Source organism: Tupaia chinensis, unplaced genomic scaffold (assembly GCF_000334495.1).
Source record: "Tupaia chinensis unplaced genomic scaffold, TupChi_1.0 Scaffold144138_1, whole genome shotgun sequence".
Classification (NCBI taxonomy): domain Eukaryota; kingdom Metazoa; phylum Chordata; class Mammalia; order Scandentia; family Tupaiidae; genus Tupaia; species Tupaia belangeri.
The window spans coordinates 191,807-212,574 of NW_006203993.1; the positions used below are offsets into that span (position 1 = coordinate 191,807).

Consider the following 20,768-nt stretch of genomic DNA (forward strand, 5'->3'; position numbering starts at 1 on the left):
GGATGTAGGTGATGTTTTCCATGGAGTAAAATTGTTAGAAAACAAATGTTTAAGATTATTACTAGAGGGACCAGCAGTTAGCATAATGGGTATGTCGCTGGACTCCCGTGTAGTTGACTGTGGTTTGAGTCCCAGACCCGGTGACTTAAGCTCATGATGGGCGCGTGCACGTGCATGTGCGTGCCCAAGATCCCTAGAGGAGAAGGGATTGCAGTATTGCCTGGGGGCTGGTTTCTCACTTTCTGTCTCTCTGTCTCTCTCTTTCTGGCGAGCACACATGCCCTGTAGCAAAAAAACCTCTCCAAAAAAAAAAAAAAGGATTATTACTAGAGAAATTTGGCCTGAGGCTCCTGTATTAAGTGTTGTGGTCAGAGGCTCAATGAGGACTTACTGCTGACTGGACATTTCGCCTTCAGGGACCATTTTGAGTCCAAAGTCGTATTTTCTGTTACCAAATTCACAAATGAGCAAAGTGTGACATTTTTGTCTGGCATTTCACGGGGATGGAGTGTATTTCCAGAGCTGCTTATTCCCAAGAAAGCTTTTATTTGCTTGTTAGGGTTTTGGTTTGGTTTGGTTTTTAATTTAGCTGTTAGGTGCATGTGCTCACTGGAGGGAGAGAGAAAGAGAAGGGAAGAGAGAAATCACCCTGTGGCCGGGGATGGCCACACTGCAGTCCCTTCTCCATTCTCCTCTTGGACTTGGGGCACACACGTATGTACACCTGTTGTGATTTTCAAGGCACCAGGTCCAGAACGTGAACCAGGTGGTTAGCCGTGTGGGGTCCAGCTGCCTTAAGCTCCGTGTAACCTGCTGGCCCTGTCTGTGTTTGTTTTTTGTTTTTTGTTTTAAACCTGAGTTTGGAGTTAATGCTACTCTGAGACATAAACCTTTCTCTTGGTTGGTGTTGCACAGGCTCAGAAAGACTGTAGTTCCCATGTTTCTTTTGTTTTTTTAACCCAAGAGGGCTTCACTATGTCACAGTCCTGCCACACAATCCGCACCGGGACTAGCACATCCAGCCCGGCTCTTTCAGACAGGGGCTCGCCCTGTTGCTCAGGCCAACCTTGTGCTCGCAGTCCTCCCATCTCCACTTTCCTGAGTTTCTGGGATTGCAGCTGTATACCCCCACACCTGGCCATTAGGTTGGACCAGGAATCGAACCCTGGCATCCCACATGTCCCAGCCCGTAGAGCACAGCGCCCTAGCAGTACGTACCACTGCAGCTGGACCTCCTTTTCCTGTCTATTTCAGGAGATAATAAAGGATTCAGAGTTCAGTGAAGTTCTCAAAAAAAGAAATAGCAGATTAATATGACCCCAGCAAGCAGATATGAGAGAACAAATTGGGAATTAGTTATTTCACTCCAACGAAACAAGCTTTCATAAACTGTCCTAAGGAAATAGAAGGGTGCTTGCCAGCTGTATGCCAGCTGTTTGGGGGAGAAGCAGACAGCTAGGGTGTCTGGACCCCACTCTGTTTGGGACCACCTGGGTGCCATTAAAATGCAGGTTCTGAATCACCTAGTCTGAAAGGGCCCAGGCTTCTGCTTTTTTTTAAAGAATTATTTATTTCATTTTATTTGTTGTTATTTTTTAAAATTTGACCAGAAAGAGAAAGGGAAAGTTAGAAAGCAAGCAACCAGGTCCAGGACTCAAACCGTTGTTGGCCATGTGGGAGTCCAGCACCTTCTCCACCATGCCACCTGCCAGCTCCAGGCTTCTGCCTTTCTGACAACCCCAGGTGATGGCAGCACTCCTGGCCTTCCCAGGAGCAGAAATAGGCAGAGCAGGCAAGGGATCCGCGGGCAGCGCATGGTTCCTGATGGACAGGCTGGCAAGGCCCGTGGGGAGCTGCGTGTGGAGAGTGCGGGTCGCCGATGTCCTTGCACTCAGAGGCACTGGTTTCTCAAGGTCGCCCAGCTCTGGGATCTAATTTCATGGTATCACCAAGTGGTTGGCTGTTTCCAGATCTCTTTATTTGGTACATTACCCATTTCCATGGAAACTTGTGCCTAATACAAATGCATGATGCGTAATTAAATCTAGCACCACGTACTGGTTAGGGGATGCAGTTTCTAGGTTATTTTCTAGGGAAACTGATTAGCAGTTTTACTGTTCAGTATTCAGTGAGGGCGGGACTTGTGTCTGTCTCCTGACCCAGTGTGTGAACACATGCACAGCACAGCGGTAAGTTCCAGGGGACAAAAGCAGAGGGCGTCCTGGTCTAGCTGGGTTTCTGTGTATTAAAAACCTTTTTTTGGGGGGGGGGCGGATTTTTGCTGTAGGGTGCATGCACTTGCCAGAAAGACAGACAGAAAGCGAGAAATCACTGTCCAGGGGGGATGGCCACACCGCAATCCCTTCTCCATTCTCCTCTTGGAATCCTGGGCGGGCACGCACTCACGCACACACTTGCGCCCAGTGTGAGTTTAAGCCACCGGGTCTGGGACTCAAACTGCAGTCGGCTACATGGGAGTCCAGCGACCTAGCCATAACGCCAACTGCTGGTCCCAAAAACCATTTTTATATTCAGAAAAATACATTGCATGGTGGCTCAATATAAATGTGGAAATGTATTTGACTTATAGACTAGTTTCTAGGGATAACTAGGCCCAAAGTTAGGTTTTTTGTCATTGTCCAAACAAGTAAGGGTCCTGTTAAAACAGAAGCGGAAGCAGTTCCAGAGTCACACTTGGTCCAGAGACAGCACGCTTAGCACGCTTGCTCAGTGTGCTGCACGAGTGTGGTGACTCAGCACCTCCCGTTCTGCTGTTGCTTCTTTTACTGTCGCTTTCTTCGGTTTGGGGGGTATTTGTACATGAGAGAGAGAGAGGTAGTTCTGGCGTTGTCACCACGTTGTAGTCCTCCTGCCTCAGCCTCCCGGTAAGCTAGGACCACAGGCGTGCTCCAACCCTGACTGTTGAGGTTGTTCGGGAACCGATCCTGGGCTTCCCGTGCGGCCTCAGCCATCACATGGCAGTGCTCGCCCACATGTACCTCTGCAGCCAGGCCCAGTTCTCTTTGACCACCAGCTGTGTGGTCAAAACAAAGATTTTTTACTACTTTAAAGTTATTTCAGGTTTTCTAGCCACTTATCGCACTTCTTTTAAGCAATTCAGTTTGGAAGAAAATGTACGACCTGCTTTGGGTCAGAGTTGAGGCTGGGAAGCCTGTTGGTGCAGAATCCACTGGGCTTTGTATGGATTCGATTTCACGTTAGCCCGTTGTCAACAGAGAAGCCTGGGGTGGCGGGTTCTGCGTGAATGGAACTTAAGAAAAAAGAAAAGTTGAAAATGATCAAGCTAGGCCAAGAAATAACTCTACTGCCTCACTCCGCTCACATCTTGAGAGCTTGAGGTCTCTGGCTAAGAGAACTGAGTTGTGTAGCCAACGTCTGCTGGGTGAGGGGGGGGCTTGAACTCTCCGTGACACTCCTTCTCCTCATGGTGGGGCTTCCCTCTGTTTCCATGACAGGTGTCTGGGGCTTCTCCTCTTCTCCCAGTCCCTGAGTGTGACAGCAGTGGAAGGGTCCAGCTGCATCTGAGTTTAAAGTCAGCCTGGGAGGGCGTGGGCTGCAGGAGAAGCAGGAAGGGCAGCCAGGCTGTCTGCAGTGCGATTGAGAACTGAGGCCACGAGCCCCGCAGGGTGTGAGTGGAACCTGCCCGACAGCCTGGTGGAGATGCCGTGGAGGCCGGGGAATGCAGACTGGGGCCAGGGGGCAGCAGGAGAGAAGTCAAGGGCACGCCATGCTGGGGAGTTCCTCTCACGTAACAGAGAGACATGGAGAGCATCGACTGTCCGAGCATGCCTTCCGGTGGTTCCAGCACTCGGCACCTCTGTGGTTTAGGGTTCTAGGCCGGAGTGGCACATTAGACTGCCTGAAAACCAGGGGGTGTGCAGCTCGTCCAGGTGATGACCCGTCCCTTGGTGAACTGCTTCTCACTTGCCGAAGAACGAGTTTGCTTCTCCGGGAGCTTTTATTTTCTCCAAGCATCATATAGTAAATTCTGAGAGTACAACACAGACTTCGGGTAAAGTACAAGTATCATTTCCCGATTTGATATTTAACTCAGGAGCTTTATTTATAAAAGCTTCCTATTGGGACCAGCAGTTGGCGGAATGGCTATCTCACTGTTCTCCCATATAGTCGACCACAGTTCAAGTCCCAGACCCGGTGGCTTAAACTCACACCAGGCGCATGTGCGTATGTGCCCAAGATCCCGAGAGGATAATGTAGGAGAAGGGATTGCGGCGTGACCATCCCCTCTGGGGGGTGATTTCTCACTTTCTGTCTGTCTGTCTCTGTCTTTCTGACAATTGCATGCGCCCTATAGCAAAGACCTCTCAAAGAAAAAAAAAAGCTTCCTATTTTACCCACTGATTTTAATTTTTTTTCAGCTTTTTTGCTATAGGGTATGTGTACTCATCATAAGGCAGGAGAGAATCACCTGCCCCCAGGGGTGTTGACTACTCAGCAATATCTTCTCCTCCATTCTCCTCTTGGGATTTTGGGTATTTGCATGCCTGGCGTGATATTCAAGCCGTTGACCAGGTGGATCCAGTACCTTAACCACCACACCACACACCACCACCTGTTGGCCCCCCATGACCCCCTTTTCTCTTTTAGAAATTTTTTGCTATAGGCCATGTACACTCGCCAGAGAGACAGAAAGAGAAATCACTCCCTCATAATCCCTTCTCTGTTCCCCTCTCAGAGTTTTGGGCACGCATGGACATATGCCTGATGTGAGTTTCAAGCTGCTTGGTCCGGGGCTAGAACCATTGTCAGCCACATGGGAGTCTAGCACCTTAACCACTATGCTACCTGCTGGCCCCCATGAGCCACTTTTCTTTCATACCTAGCTTGGGCAGGCTAACAGCTGCTCTCCTTGAATGCAGTAGTAAATGTCTCCACGTCCTGCTTATGCATAACGGAGGCGTTTCCTGTCAGCCAGTCAAGTGAAAGCTGGCTGCAGAGTCCAAGGACATGCCCGTGTCCTGCGTGCTGTGGTCTTGTCTCTCCCAGCGGGGTGACCGCACCTCCTATAGAACAAGGCCACTCATTCATTCAGTGTGTCCTCCCGTGTCCCGGCAGTGCTTGCCCTCCTCCGTGCACAGCACATACATGCACGTGGAGGAGTCGGGGGACACTTACGGGGACAGAGCGCTAGCGGCTGGGCCCTGGGCTCACACAGCTCATGTTGGACTCCCCGCATTGCAGGGTCTGCCTTGGTGACACCAGCAGGTGTGTAACCTCGGCTTCGCCAGCTGTGAAGTGAGGCAGGAGGGAGCCTTAGCTCACGGGGAGTTTGCTTCTCCGGGAGCTTTTATTTTCTCCAAGCATCATATAGTAAATTCTGAGAGTACAACACAGACTTCGGGTAAAGTACAAGTATCATTTCCCGATTTGATATTTAACTCAGGAGCTTTATTTATAAAAGCTTCCTATTGGGACCAGCAGTTGGCGGAATGGCTATCTCACTGTTCTCCCATATAGTCGACCACAGTTCAAGTCCCAGACCCGGTGGCTTAAACTCACACCAGGCGCATGTGCGTATGTGCCCAAGATCCCGAGAGGATAATGTAGGAGAAGGGATTGCGGCGTGACCATCCCCTCTGGGGGGTGATTTCTCACTTTCTGTCTGTCTGTCTCTGTCTTTCTGACAATTGCATGCGCCCTATAGCAAAGACCTCTCAAAGAAAAAAAAAAGCTTCCTATTTTACCCACTGATTTTAATTTTTTTTCAGCTTTTTTGCTATAGGGTATGTGTACTCATCATAAGGCAGGAGAGAATCACCTGCCCCCAGGGGTGTTGACTACTCAGCAATATCTTCTCCTCCATTCTCCTCTTGGGATTTTGGGTATTTGCATGCCTGGCGTGATATTCAAGCCATGAGGACCAGGACTTGAACCATGGAGTTGACCATGTGGATCCAGTACCTTAACCACCACACCACACACCACCACCTGTTGGCCCCCCATGACCCCCTTTTCTCTTTTAGAAATTTTTTGCTATAGGCCATGTACACTCGCCAGAGAGACAGAAAGAGAAATCACTCCCTCATAATCCCTTCTCTGTTCCCCTCTCAGAGTTTTGGGCACGCATGGACATATGCCTGATGTGAGTTTCAAGCTGCTTGGTCCGGGGCTAGAACCATTGTCAGCCACATGGGAGTCTAGCACCTTAACCACTATGCTACCTGCTGGCCCCCATGAGCCACTTTTCTTTCATACCTAGCTTGGGCAGGCTAACAGCTGCTCTCCTTGAATGCAGTAGTAAATGTCTCCACGTCCTGCTTATGCATAACGGAGGCGTTTCCTGTCAGCCAGTCAAGTGAAAGCTGGCTGCAGAGTCCAAGGACATGCCCGTGTCCTGCGTGCTGTGGTCTTGTCTCTCCCAGCGGGGTGACCGCACCTCCTATAGAACAAGGCCACTCATTCATTCAGTGTGTCCTCCCGTGTCCCGGCAGTGCTTGCCCTCCTCCGTGCACAGCACATACATGCACGTGGAGGAGTCGGGGGACACTTACGGGGACAGAGCGCTAGCGGCTGGGCCCTGGGCTCACACAGCTCATGTTGGACTCCCCGCATTGCAGGGTCTGCCTTTGTGACACCAGCAGGTGTGTAACCTCGGCTTCGCCAGCTGTGAAGTGAGGCAGGAGGGAGCCTTAGCTCACGGGCCTGTTTGTCTTCGACCTGTAGGGGCACGAGTTAAGGATATCACTGACTTCAGCTTGTCATTCCGTGGGGCTGCTGCAGCAGTTTATTTCAAAGACCCTGGCAGGCAGTCATGTCCTCTGATCCGCCATCTTGTCCGTCGGCCCAAGGTGAAGTTCGTCTCTTTACAGGCAGCCGTTTGGCAGCTCTCCGGACGACTTGCTGTGTCCACATCCTGCAGCCGAGTCTCCGAGTGATGAGGGGGCCCTCCTGGACCAGCTCTACCTGGCCTTGCGGAATTTCGATGGCCTCGAGGAGATCGACAGAGCCTTGGGAATACCTGAGCTGGTCAGCCAGGTAAGTGCGGAGGGCGGCGGCGCGCTCACGGGCACCAGAGTGCCGTGTCCCCTCACTTCCAGGGCATCTGCAGCTTGCGCTGTGGACTTCTCTTTCACCTATGAGAGGCCCCCAGTTACTCTCACATACTTTGGGTAACTAAGTGAAGTGACAGAGACTCAAGTCCAGCTCACCTAGTGTTACACTTGCTGACCAGGAGGGACACACAAGGGGCAGAGAATGGATGCCATTGTCTAGAACCTTCCCCGGGAAGCCCTGTGCATATCTGTAGCCGTGACCACATTAACTCTGTGCCTGCAGGCTGGGCACGGGAAGGTGTTGTGATAGAAGAAGACTGTGCACGTGATGTGGCCGTCGTTTTAGAGGGACTCCCCAGCTCTTTAATCACTGTACCCTTTGTATGGTTAGCTCACGGTAATTTCAGGAGCTTTTTAGTATAAATGGGAATTATAAATTATCCACTCCTCACGCTTATTTTTACTCACCTCCTCCGGGTAATTGATTACTTTAAACAAGTCATTCTCTCCGTGGTGAGTACTCGAAAGCAATGACATAGTCACTATGTTGGCACCGTCTCCTGATGGCGCCTGAATCTGCCCGTGCAGCCCGCGGTGTGATGCGTGCACCCTGGTTTACTGTACAGCAGGTAACCAGGGAAAGCCGTCACACTGGTCGCCGCCTTCCCCGCTACTCGGCATGAGTCATCTTTTCTTCTTACTGCCAAAACGTTCCTTCCAGTGTCGACTCAACCTCTTACACATGTGACATGCCACTGGGCCTGCCATCCTGTGGGAAGGGTGATGCCGAGTCATCGGAGACCTCTCTGAGGCATTGAACGCAGTCTTCCCCCCACCCTGCAGTTCAGCAGACACGAGTGGGAGTTGAGACTTGTCAATTCAAACTGAGAGCAGCAGAATGGAAAGAAATGACGGGAAGGTTACACAATAGAACCTGAAAGAAATCGAGACAGGAAAATGGAGTTCAGATACTTCCTGTGTGGCTGACTGGCTTTGCCATTAGAGTCGTTAGAATTCAGCAGTCAGTGTCGTTATCCTGGGCTTTGTCTAAGTAATTAAAACTGTGGTCCACGGAGTTGCTGGGGTAACATTGTTTTTATCAAAACTGGTGTCACGTCATTTAATATTTCTCATTTCCTATTTTCATTTATTTGTATTACTTCTGTCTAGTCTCCTCAAATCCCCATCATCATTATAATATTGCCATATTAAACTGAGTTACAGAAATATGAACGTTAGGTGCTGAGGAAATGGAGAGTCCAAGTGTACTTTTATTTGTATTCATCAAAGTTGTGTGTTTTCTTTAAAACTGAAAATTACTTCGTTGTATTTTCTCCCTGTTAAAAATGGGCAGATTAAAGTTCTGAGACAGTTTTATGTAGAGCGTTAAGAGTAGTAACTCAGGGAACCAGCAGTTAGCGTAATGGCTATGTCGCTGGACTCCCACGTAGTCGACCGCGGTTCGTGTCCCGGACCCGGTGGCTTAAAACTCACGCCGGGCGCGTGTGTGCGTGTGCCCAAGATCCCGAGAGGAGAATGGAGGAGAAGGGATTGCGGCGTGACCATCCCCCCTGGGGGGTGATTTCTCGCTTTCTGTCTCTATGTCTCTCTCTGTCTGTCTGGCGAGCGCACGCGCCCTACAGTGAAAATCTCTCCAAAAAAAAAAAGAGTAGTGAGTAATAACTCAATGGCGCTGTCAGGTGGTGTGGTGGTTAAGGCGCTGGACTCCTACATGGCTGAACATGGTTCGAGTCCCTGACCTGGCAACTTGCTCGCTCGCTCTCTCTCTCTCTCTCTCTCTCTGTCTCTGGTGAGTACATGTGCCTTGTAGCAAATTAATAATAATAATAAAGATTTTAAAAAGTAGTAATTCAACAGTGAGTGCCTTCCCCTGCTGAGACCCCCTCTGCATGTTTGAAACTACCCTGAGAAAGCAGTGGGCCCAGAGCACTTCCAGACTGGACCTGGGGCTGTACTGATCTTGCCCAGGGTTCTAGGAGGCTCTAGGCTGCGCAGGTCGGTTCTGAGGAAGGCGTTGGCGAATCTAGACCAAGAACCCGAGGAGCTGTGTTACTGCTGCAGTGTCTCTCCCTGTATGCCGTCAGGCCTGTAGCTTTTACTGCTGGAAGTCCCCAGCTACCCCGGGCCTGAGAGCGCCACTGGGGAACTTCCGGGCTTCCTACACCTGCCCGTTCTGACTAGATAGATGGGCTGGCCCTAAGAAGTCGAGAGTGAGGAACTGAGAAAGAGGCCTCCAGGGACTAAGGATGCTGGCAACTGCAGGGCACACAGGAAGTTCCAGCAGCCAGGGAGAGACAGTGAATAATAGGCAGAATGTCACCCTGGGGGGGACCTCGGTCCCAGATCACAAAGCAGGGTTGGAACCCCCACCACATGCTGGCTCAGTGGGCTTGTTGCAGTTGGTTTCATGTTTCCAAGTGGCAAAGTGTACCTGCGAAGTGGGGACACAGTACCCCAACACTGCTGATCCCACCTAGGCACCGAGGTGGTCGTCCAGTTAAAGTGACTTAGACAGGCTGCCTGGATAATCCATGCAAGACAAAACAGTCCTAGGCGATATTTGCCTATCGAAGTCCAGGTCGGTCTGAGGCTGTGGAGGAAGGAGGGCAGGAAGCACTCCAGATTCACAGCCCGTTCTTTCCTCATGTGACTGGATCTGTTTACAGGCATTTTCTAGAAGGAAAAGTGGAGTCAACTAAAGGTACCTTAGTTTAGCTAAGTACTGCATAAAAAGCTTCACGGACATGGTCAACGGGCGGCACAGTAGTTAAGACAGCTGGATTCCATGTCACCAACTGCGATTTTCAAGTCCTGGATCTGGTGGCTTGAAAAACATGCTGGGGGGACCAGCACATGCCGTAATAGTTACATTGCTGGTCTCCCACTTAGTTGACCACAGTCGAAGTCCCAAACCTGGTGGCTTAAAACTCATGCCAGGCACGTGCATGCGTGCCCAAGATCCCAAGAGGAGAATGGAGGAGAAGGGATTGCGGCGGGGGCATACCCCCCGGGGGGTTTTTCACTTTCTGTCTGTCTGGCGAGTGCACACGCCCTGTAGTGAAAAATCTAAAAAAGCATGCTAGCCACATGTGCGTACGTGCCCAAAGTCCTGAGAGGAGAATAGATTTGGAGAAGGGATTGTGGTTTAGTCACCCCCTTTGGGGTGTGCTTACTCACATCTCCCACACCCCTGTTGGCCTCTGGTGAGCACATAACACCCAATAGCAAACTAAAAGAAAAAAAAAAGCCTCAGAGACATAACAGTGAGAGAAAACAGCCTTACACCCACCCTGCTGGTTTCAGTGCTAGTTTAGTTCATTTGTTCGCTATCTGGCTTCCTCCTCAGAGCCAAGCAGTAGACCCCGAGCAGTTCTCAAGTCAGGACTCCAACCTGATGCTGGAGCAGAAGGCCCCCGTCTTCCCGCAGCAGTACCCATCTCAGGCACAGATGACGCAGGGGAGCTATACCCCCATGCAGGACCCAAACTTCCACACCATGGGGCAGCGGCCGAGTTACGCCACACTCCGGATGCAGCCCCGACCAGGCCTCAGGCCTGCGGGCCTAGTGCAGAACCAGCCCAACCAGCTGAGGCTGCAGCTCCAGCATCGCCTCCAAGCACAGCAGGTATAGCTTCCACGGTGCCCACAGCATCACCTGACTCAGGGCAGGTCCATGACAGGTGCCGCTGCACTCCTGCAGCATGCGGAAGGGCGGGAAGGGTGGTGATGGGAATGTATCGTGTTTATAAAATGCATTGATTCTTACATGTATGTATTTAGAACCGCCAGCCACTTATGAATCAAATCAGCAACGTTTCAAATGTGAACTTGACTTTGAGGCCTGGAGTTCCGACACAGGTAAGGAGGGGACCAGCCGCCAGCTCTCTGTACCCACTTCAACGTCTCTTGTAATTTCTTTCCCTTTGACACCTCAGTAAAGTATTGGGTCGTTGGAAAATCCAGGAGATATTTTTCTATGCAAACTGTGTGATGACTTTCCTGATGACCCAGTGGCTTAGTAGACCAGAAGACCCGGATAAGCACGCGGTGCAGTTCTGTCACCCAGTTATCCAGCCTGCTGCTTTTTGTTTTTTGGTTTTGTTTTTTGTTTTTGTTTTTGTTTTGTTTTGTTTTGTTTTTGAGATTGCGATAGGGTTTGTGCATTCAACAGAGGAAGAGACAGAGAGGGAAAGTGAGAAATCACCCCCCAGGGAGGCTGTCCACACCATAGTCTCTTACCATTCTCCTCTGGGAATTTTGGGCATTCACGCACACTCACTGAGTATTTTCCAAGCCTCTGGGTCTGGGACTCAAATCGTGCAGTCAGCCATGTGGGATCCAGCCATCCTAATCACCACACCATCAATTGGCCCCTAGTCTGTCACTTTTTAAATTCTCTCCTAAACACTGCTGTATCTGCAAAAGTTGATGATAGGTAACATTACCATGAACGCTGACTAAGAAAATACTAAGCATCTGCTCCTTGGAGACCCAGGCGAGGTTTCTGCAAACCTCTGGTCACTACGTTGCTCTCGATTAGGTGGCGTGCCGCCTTGCTGTATGTAGGTTTCTGTTTAATCTTATCTAATACACACGTTACAGTCCGTTACTGCTGAACTCATGGCCAACACAGGCCCAACTCGAGCCAGAAGGCAGCTTTTCTCACACGTGTGTTCTCTCCATAAGGCACATCACTAGGGCCCCTGTTGGCTTGCGCACTCTAGACCACACTGCAGCAGGGTGCTTGGGGGTCATTCAGACAGTGAGTCGCCGGCAAAAGCATGACGCTGTGTAAGACGTGGAGCTAAACAGGCCGCAGAAAGGACACCGTGCAGCGTGAGATGGAGTCGGGGCAGTTGCCACGTCCCCCTCCCTGGGAACGTGCACGTTGGCATTGCTCTGTGCTCTCATCCGTGCACAGCAGGACAGTGCTGTGAGAACTGATTGGGGTGACGAATAAATTTCACAGGTGTGCAGATAAGGAATCACGACGATCGACCGGATCTTCCTAAGACCCATAAACTGCCTCATGCCTCTCACTGACAGCAAGCCCCAGCATCCTTTCCCTTTATCCACCCATTTCCTCCTCCCGCCCCTTCCTCCTACTCTGTCCGCCTCTTGCCCTGTCCTCCCCCTTCTGCCTCTGCTCAGCCTTTTCTATGGGGTTCCAAGTCACCTTTTGGCACAACGATGTGGTTTCTTTTGAGACTTGAATGACACTGAACCACCCTTCTCAAGGCTTACATCACAGAGTCTTTTACAAAGGGCTTGTTCTTGGGGCCATCAGGTGGCATGGTGGTTAAGACAGTGGGACTCCCACATGACTCACCACGGTTCAAGTCCCAGACCTGGTAGCTTAAAAATCCCACTGGGCGAGTATGTGTGTGTTCCCAAAATCCCAGGAGAATGGAGGAGGATTGTGGCTCGGCCATCCCCGCAGGGTGCAGCTTCTCATTTTCCCTCTCACTGTCTCTCATCTCCCTAGTGAGTGCATGGACCCTATGACAAAAACCTAAAAAAAATGGGTGGAGGGACTTGTTCTTTGGAGGTCCTTTAGTTAGCTGTCCTCACACAGTGAGTTCATTGACCTTAGCGGTGAGCATAATCCTGCTAAATCCTAGCAGGGTTTCAGAGTAATCACAGTATCTGCACAGTGTAGACGTTTACGTTCTCAGTCACGTGTTAGTTGTTCCCTTCCCTGTTACTGTATTTTCCAAATAATTTTACACAAGACAGTAGCATTGTTATCCTATGTGTAATACTCCCTTGGTTTTTAAATCTGTGTGTACCCCCAATGTCTTCTTCCATATATCGCCCGCAATTTCAGGCACCTATTAATGCACAGATGCTGGCCCAGAGACAGAGAGAAATCCTGAACCAGCATCTCCGACAGAGACAAATGCATCAGCAGCAACAAGTCCAGCAACGAACTTTGATGATGAGAGGACAAGGCTTGAATATGACACCGAGCATGGTGGCTCCTAGTGGAATGCCAGCAGCTATGAGCAACCCCCGGATGCCCCAGGCCAATGCACAGCAGTTTCCATTTCCTCCGAACTACGGTACTGGACTTACACCCCCGCCACCTCTCACCAGTCCTTTCTCCCCAGGGCCCCCCAGTCCTGGGTCACAGCTCCTCTCTCACAGCTCTTTGCATGGCTCCCCGATGCATCTGCCTAACCAGGGAATGCTAGGAAACCTGGCAGGACCGCTGGGGCCTGGCAGGAGCCCCCAAGTCCAGCACAGTACCTTCCAGGCCCTCAGTGCAGGTACACTTTTCTCGGGCGCAGGTCTTTAAGAGTGACCGAAGTAGGTGTGCGTGTGCAGAGTGCATGTGACGGTCACGCGAGTGTGTGTGTGTGAGTAGGTCTGTCTATGTCCATGGTTTGAACAGGGTGCGTGTGTGTATGTACTCATAGTTATGGGTCTGACTCAAATCAATTGGTAGATGCAAAACGTGTAAAGACATACATAAATTTAAATATTATAGACATCTACAACTTCTGAAAAATAAAGACTTTAAAGATCATACCAAATCTTTAGTGAATAGATTCATTCTTGAGAAGTGCTCCATAGAAACTACAATGGGAAACCTTAGTTTCCTTCACATTGATTTGTTGTTTAATGTCAGTCTTGAGATGAGAAACCACATGTGTAATGTCAACATTAATATTTTGGTGCATGTCATGTTCGCTTAATAGCTGGATTATTGATCAAAGTAAGTGCTTACATTCATGTTAATAGTCAAAACAACTTGGACCAGCAGATGGCATAATGGTTACATCCCTGGACTCCCACATAGTTGACTGTGGCTCGAGTCCCGGACCTGGTGGCTTAAAACTCAATGCCAGGCGCGAGTTTTTTGTTTTTGTTTTTAAGAGAGAGATTTTTGCTATAGTGATTGTGGGCTTGCCAGAGAGAGACAGAGAGACAGAAAGCGAGAAGTCACCCCCCAAGGGGAATGGCCACACCGCAATTCCTTCTCCTCTGTTCTCCTCTTGGGATCTTGGGCACATGTTCCTGGCATGAGTTTTAAGCTGCTGAGTCCAGGTGTGTTGACTTTTGATAGACAGTGGAACTTTAATCCAGTTTTAATGTAATTCAAACAATTCCTTTTATTTTTTAAGAATTATTTTATTGGGACCAGCAGTTAGCGTAATGACTATGTCGCTGGACTCCCACGTAGTTGACCGTGGTTCACGTCCCAGACCCAGTGGCTTAAACTCACGCCGGGCGCGTGTGCATGCGTACCCAAGATCCCGAGAGGAGAATGGAGGAGAAGGGATTGCGGCGTGACCATCCCCCCGGGGGGTGATTTCTCGCTTTCTGTCTCTCTGTCTCTCTCTGTCTGGCTGGCGAGCACATGCGCCCTATAGCAAAAACCTCTCCAAAAAAAAAAATTATTTTATTTAACTTTATTTATTTATTTTATGTTTGACCACAGAGGGCCAGAGTGAGAAAGAGAGAAGGAAAGTGAGAAAGCAAGCCGCCAGGTCTGGGATTTGAACCATGGTCAGCCATGTGGGAGCCCAGCGGCTTTAAATACTGTACCACCTGCCGGCCCGAGTTCAAACAGTCCAGTCATAGAGTTATATAAAAATGTAAAGATTGATGATTTCAGGTCAAAGAGAAATGTACGTATGTTTGACCTGGTCATGATTTGGAGAGGGACTGAGGAAAGAATACTGATACTCTTTCTGACTAGCCACACCAGGCAGTGTGGTTCCTGGGCACCTCCTGTCCACAATAGAGAATGGAGGTTTTTTACTTCGTGCATTTGCTCAGTTTATGGTCTGAAATATGTGTGATTGGCCTGTACAGCATCGTGTCTTTGAGAGTAATTTTCTGTGTGTACTTAATTTAGAATGTTCTCTCATTTTCTCCAGTTTCTCTGATAAAGTAACATTCTCTTGGGTTTCCATCTTGTTTTTAAGGAATGAGTCAGCAGCCTGACCCGGGCTTTACTGGGGCCACAACTCCCCAGAGTCCTCTGATGTCGCCCCGGATGGCACATACACAGAGTCCCATGATGCAGCAGTCTCAGGCCAACCCAGCCTACCAGGCGCCCTCAGACATGAACGGCTGGGCGCAGGGGAGCATGGGCGGAAACAGGTAACGCAGCGCTTCTATGTCCTCTTTTCTTTTTTAAAGACTTATTTACTTAATTCTGGGGCTGGCAAGTGACATAGTAGTTAAGGCACTGGACTCCCACGTGGCTGGCTGCGGTTCAAGTCCTGGACCTGGTGACTCGCATTCTCACTTTCCCTCTGTTGCTCTGTCTCTCTTTGGTCAAATTTTAAAAAATAATAATAATAAACCAAAATAAATAAATAATTCTTAACATTTTTTAAAATTTGCTGTAGGGCACATGTGCTCCCCAGTGAGAGAGAAAGAGAAAGTAAGAAAAGAAGTCATCAGTCTAGGACTCAAACCATGGCCAACCATGTGGGAGCCCAGCACCCCCAACCACCACACCACCTGCGGACCCTGGTTCTGTGTCTTTGGTGTACGTGATCACTGGGGAAACTTCTGTAGACTACATGTCTCTTTTCTGTTTTGTTTTTTTTTTTAATATTTTTAGAATTACTTATTTAATTCTGTTCATTCATTCATTCATTTTAATTTGACCAGAGAGACACTGAGAGAGAGAAAGAGGGAAAGTGAGAAAGCAAGCCACCAGGTCCAGGACTCGAGCTGTGGGTATCAATGTGGGAATGTCCAGCACCTTAACTACCACACCACCTGCCGTGCCCCTTTGTATTTTTTTTTTTAAACTTCTTAGCTCAAGCAAGCGATGTCAAATTAACTGCTAAGCAAGCCAGGGCAGTCACCACCATTCCCGAAAGTTTAGCAGAAGACCTTTCCCTATGGAATAAAATGCGTATCTCTAGGAAATAGTTTATGGTAGAAGCTGCTGTGACCATAAACCAGAAGCCATTCCCAATCAGTCCATGAGACTGAAGCGAACAGAAACTCCTCTGCTGCAGATGGGACGGTAGGGGCAGGCTCCAATGGTCGTGTGGTGTCAGGAGGAGGAGAAGAGCTTAGATGTCCTGGGCTCACCGCACGCTTGCTCTGCTGGCTGTCCCACCCAGGTCCCTGCAGCCTGCCACTGTTGGCCACCAGGCTCTGACACTCTCATCTTCCCATTGTGTTCCAGCATGTTCTCACAACAGTCTCCCCCACACTTCGGGCAGCAAGCAAACACCAGCATGTACAATAACAATATGAACATCAGTGTATCCATGGCAACCAACACAGGCGGCATGAGCAACATGAACCAGATGACAGGACAGATCAGCATGACCTCAGTGACCTCCGTGCCTACGTCGGGGCTGTCCTCCATGGGTCCCGAGCAGGTGAGCGCCAAGGAGAAGCAGCTGCTGTATGCTGCTTATAGCTTTGGGCCTATTTCTGCCTTAAATGTATCATGCCATGTACCTAACCTGCCATCACGCTTACATTTTTTTTTTCTTTAGTTTGTAGTTTTTTGCCATAGGGTACATGCCCAGTGTGGGTCATTGGTCTAACTCGAACCAGCCAAAACGAAGAAGCAGCAGCATGCTGCTTTCCCAGCGTTCACTTTTGGACATCCCACTGAACACACCTCTGTCCCGCTTATTGTCCACAGGTTAATGACTCTGCTCTGAGGGGAGGCAGCCTTTTCCCAAACCAGCTGCCTGGAATGGATATGATTAAGCAGGAGGGAGACGCATCACGGGTAAGAGGCGGGGGAGAAATATGTGCATGTGGTAGGAAAGTGAGCATGAATATTTCATAGGCTCAAAGTGGCATATATTGTAAACCAGTAGATTGAAGATTATTATGAAACAGCTTCTAATTTCATTTAGTATACAGAGCATTGGGATGAATAATTTTTCTTTAAGCTTATTTTAATTGAGCTGATGAGGGAGTATGCATTCAGAGCGTCAGGGCCTGCTCAGTGGTGAGGTGGTAACCCGCTACTCACTGCTCCATGTGGACAATCGCAGGCCCAGTTCCCCAGTGGCCTGTCCACGCCGGGCATACCTGTCCATCATCCTTGCTGGCTGGGAGGACCGATCATGGGACTCTGATGAGAGTGCTTGTCTTTCTGTTTCTCACCATATAAAAGAAAGACATTTTAAAAAATAAATAAAACCACTAATTTTGAACTGGAAGGATATTGTAAAAGAAAATTTTTAAAAAGCAGCAGGGACCAGCAGTTAGCGTAATGGCAATGTTGCTGGATTCCCACATAGTCAACCGCGGTTCACGTTCTGGACCCGGTGGCTTAAAACTCACGCCGGGTGAATGTGTGTGTGTGCCCAAGATCCCAAGAGGAGAATGGAGGAGAAGGGTTTGCAGTGTGGCCATCCCCCCTATGGGTGATTTCTTGCTTTCTGTCTCTCTGTCTCTGGTGAGCACACACGCCCTTTAGCAAAAACCTCTAAAAAAAAAAAAAAGAAAGAAAGAATAAAAGAAAAAGAAAGAAAGCAGCAATGAATTAGTGATGGTAGAGCAAACTTTACTTTTACTGTTTCTGAATCATTAGATTTGGGGAGGATGATGAGGAATGAATTTATAATTGTTCTCCTTCTTAGCTCAGTCTAAGTAGTTCTTGGATTTCATTTTGTTTAGGCAACAATTTTGTGTGTTATCTATATTATTTGACTATTATGCCAAGGTGCTTTTTTTTATTTTAATTAATTTATTCATGTAATTTTTTACTATGGGGTGCTCGTACTTGCTGGAGACAGAGAGAGAGCGAGGGAAAGTGAGAAAGCATCCCTCAAGGGTGGCCACACTGCAATCCTTTCTCTTCTCAGGATTTTGGATATACATGCACATGGCATCTACAGTGTTTTCCAAGCCACTGGGTTTGGTACTTGAACCCTATAGTCAGACATGTTGGATCCAGTGCCTTAACCATGTCCCTGGCTGGCCTATGAAATGCATGATGCATGTTTTTTTGAGAATTTTTTGGGATTTTGCCATAGAGCCTGTGTGCTCACTGGAGAGACAAAGAGAGAGTGGAAGAGTGAGAAATCACCCCGTCCGCCCCAGGGGAGATGGCCATGCTGCAATCCCTTCTCCTCCTGGGATTTTGGGCACACATGCACATGCACCCAGCATGATTTTCAAGCTGCCAGCTCTAGGACACATACTGCAGTCGACCAGGTGGGAATCCAGCCCCTTAACTAGCAGGCCACCTGCTAGGCCCGCAATGTGCTTGTTTTAAGGAGAGTAATGTGCCTGTACTCAGCCAGATCTGGAAACTGTAGAGTAATTAGTACTTAGCAACGAGCTGAACTATGTACCAAACAGCAGATCTGTGACAGGGAGGCTCTGTGAAAGTTTGGCCCACAGACCCATCACAGCAAGGATTGTGACCATTAGCAGTAGGCAGCTCTCTATCAAAAACATCTCTCCCCGTGGAGAAGTGCAGGGTTGATGTTGGATTTCCTGCAAAAAGGTAGGAGTTAGATGGTTTTGTTAATATTGGCATTCTGGGAGCCAGCCTTGTAGCCTAGTGGTTAAGGGAGCTAGATTCCCATGGCCAAAACACAGTTCAAAGCTCAGACTCAGTAGCTTGAAACACAAGTCAGATTGTGTGTGTGTGTGTGTGTGTGTGTGTATGTGCGCGCGCTCGCGCGTGCGCGCCCAAATTCCAACAGGACAGAAATGGAGCAAAAGAGGTTGCAGTATGACATGGCCTGTTGGAGGTGTTCTCTCTCTCTCTCTCTCTCTCTCTCTCTCTCTTTCTCTGATGAGCATACATGCCTTCTGGCAAATTAGGAGATATATATATTAGCTTTTAAGAGCCACAATCATGGATGGCAAGGCCGCTGATAAGTGGGCGTTATCGATTCACACCCAGGGTGTGATGCTCAGATGCACAAAAGCACAAAAGCCCTGCACAGGGCTAACACAGTGATGCAGCTGAGTGTCCAGGTCTGATTTCTGTTGCTATAACTGAGTACCACAGACTGAGTAATTGATAAAAGATAGAGCCTTGGGGCCAGCAAATGGTGTGGTGGTTAAAGTGCTGGACTCCTACATGGCCAACAGTGGTTCAAGTCCCAGACCTGGCCGCTTGCTTTCTCACTTTTTCTTTCTCTGTCTCTCTCTGCCTTTACCTCTGGTAAGTACACATATTCTATAGCAAATTAAAATATAATAATACATAAAATTTAAATGAGTAATTCTTAGAGGCTTATTTAGCTCATGGTTCCAGTACCAAGGTGCTTGCATCTGGTGGGGGCCTTCTTGCTGCCTTGTAATGTGGCAGAGAGCGTGACATGACCAGAGTGCATGCTGAGGTCTCTCTTCCTCTTACATAGCCACCAGGCCCGTCGTGGGGATAATTCTATCGAATCCTTACTGCCTCTCAAAGGCTCCACTCAGGATTGTTTCCGACACATGAAATTTGGGAGACAAATTAAAACTCTAGCAGTAAGTCAAACAGAAACTGGAATGTATTTCATATTAACTATGTGCTTAGGCTCAAAATGTGCCCATCAGTTGAAGTTTGATGCCCCCTTGAAGGCCCAATATCTTCCCTGAGGCTATTCCTCTTCTTCCGTCCGCTGCGTCTACAGGAAGGAGGTGACCACTGAACTCTGATGGCTTATGTGCAAAAAGGAGAGGCTTGGAAGCCGCATGCACTCCCCAGAGAAACAGTGGTGTGTGTGATGATTAGGCTTCCACAGAAGGCAGCCCGTGTACCCCAGCTATGCGAGGGAGCTTACCCCGAGCCCTTCCTGTCTCTGGGAATAAGATGCATTTGGGAGGCCAGGCTCACGTGTCCTTTTTTGAATCCATCACAATGAGGTTAAGTCTCCCTCCGTCACCCTTCAGCGTGTGACTGTGCCAGCCTAGTTCAGGCTCCTGCAAGAGCAGATGTTCTAACCAGGCCACTTTACCAGGAACCCCAAATTCAATCACCGTGGTTCTTTCTTCTGCCGCCATACTTCCTCCACGAAAAGACGACTTGCTCACTGTAAAGCAGGGTATTTGAGTGTTTTCATTTTCTGCCTTTTATTTTTATTTTCTTATTTGTTTTTTAGTGTTTTACTGTCGGGCACGTGTGCTTGCCAGAGAGCAACAGGGAGAGAGAGAAAGTGAGAAATCACCCCCCAGGGAGAATGCCATGCACAATCCCTTCTCCATTCTGCCCTAGGGATTTTGGTTGGCATGCACATGTGCCCGTGTGATTTTTCAAACCACTGTGCCCAGGACTTGAACTGCTGCTGGCCCTATTCTGCATTTTTAAAAAATTACAGAAGTAGGGCCAGCAAGTGGCATGGTGGTTGAAGTGCTGGACTTCCACCCATGGTTTGAGTCCCAAACCTGGCAGCTTGCTTTTTCACTTTCCCTCTCTTTCTCTCTCTGGTCAAATTTTAAAATAATAATAATAATAAATAAAATTAATTCTTTTTTAAAAAATTACAAGAGTACCCAACATGTGTTGAGCATTTACTACAAGCCCAGCACCCTGCTAAGAGCTCTGTCTAGACCACACAGCTGTCAGGTAGAACCACTGTGCAGAGGGTTTAATGACATGGCCAAGGTCTCCTGGTACCAGGAAATGAACCCAGGCACGCTGACCCCTGAATGTGCATCCCTGACTCCTGCACCCTACTGCCCCTTCTCCAAAGGAAGCACCAAGCTTCTGGTAGCAGTGAAAAAGTCTACAACGGTAGGCCACCAGAGCCAAGGTGTCAAGCTCCG

At 48.9% G+C, this 20,768-nt stretch overlaps 1 protein-coding gene across 7 annotated transcripts in view; it reads left to right on the forward strand.

Annotated features, from left to right (window-relative positions):
- Positions 1–20,768, forward strand: part of NCOA2 (nuclear receptor coactivator 2) — a 214,212-nt gene that overhangs the window by 187,367 nt on the left and 6,077 nt on the right. For 6 of the 7 annotated variants that reach the window (XM_006165992.3, XM_006165995.3, XM_006165993.3 and 3 more), the window contains 7 exons: positions 6,852–7,017; positions 10,402–10,680; positions 10,836–10,913; positions 12,883–13,117; positions 14,990–15,167; positions 16,216–16,414; positions 16,687–16,776. In XM_006165992.3, the coding sequence (XP_006166054.1) occupies positions 6,852–7,017; positions 10,402–10,680; positions 10,836–10,913; positions 12,883–13,117; positions 14,990–15,167; positions 16,216–16,414; positions 16,687–16,776 (1,225 nt within the window). The remainder of the gene's footprint in view (positions 1–6,851; positions 7,018–10,401; positions 10,681–10,835; positions 10,914–12,882; positions 13,118–14,989; positions 15,168–16,215; positions 16,415–16,686; positions 16,777–20,768) is intronic. The other variant, XM_027767271.1, reaches the window with a different exon arrangement.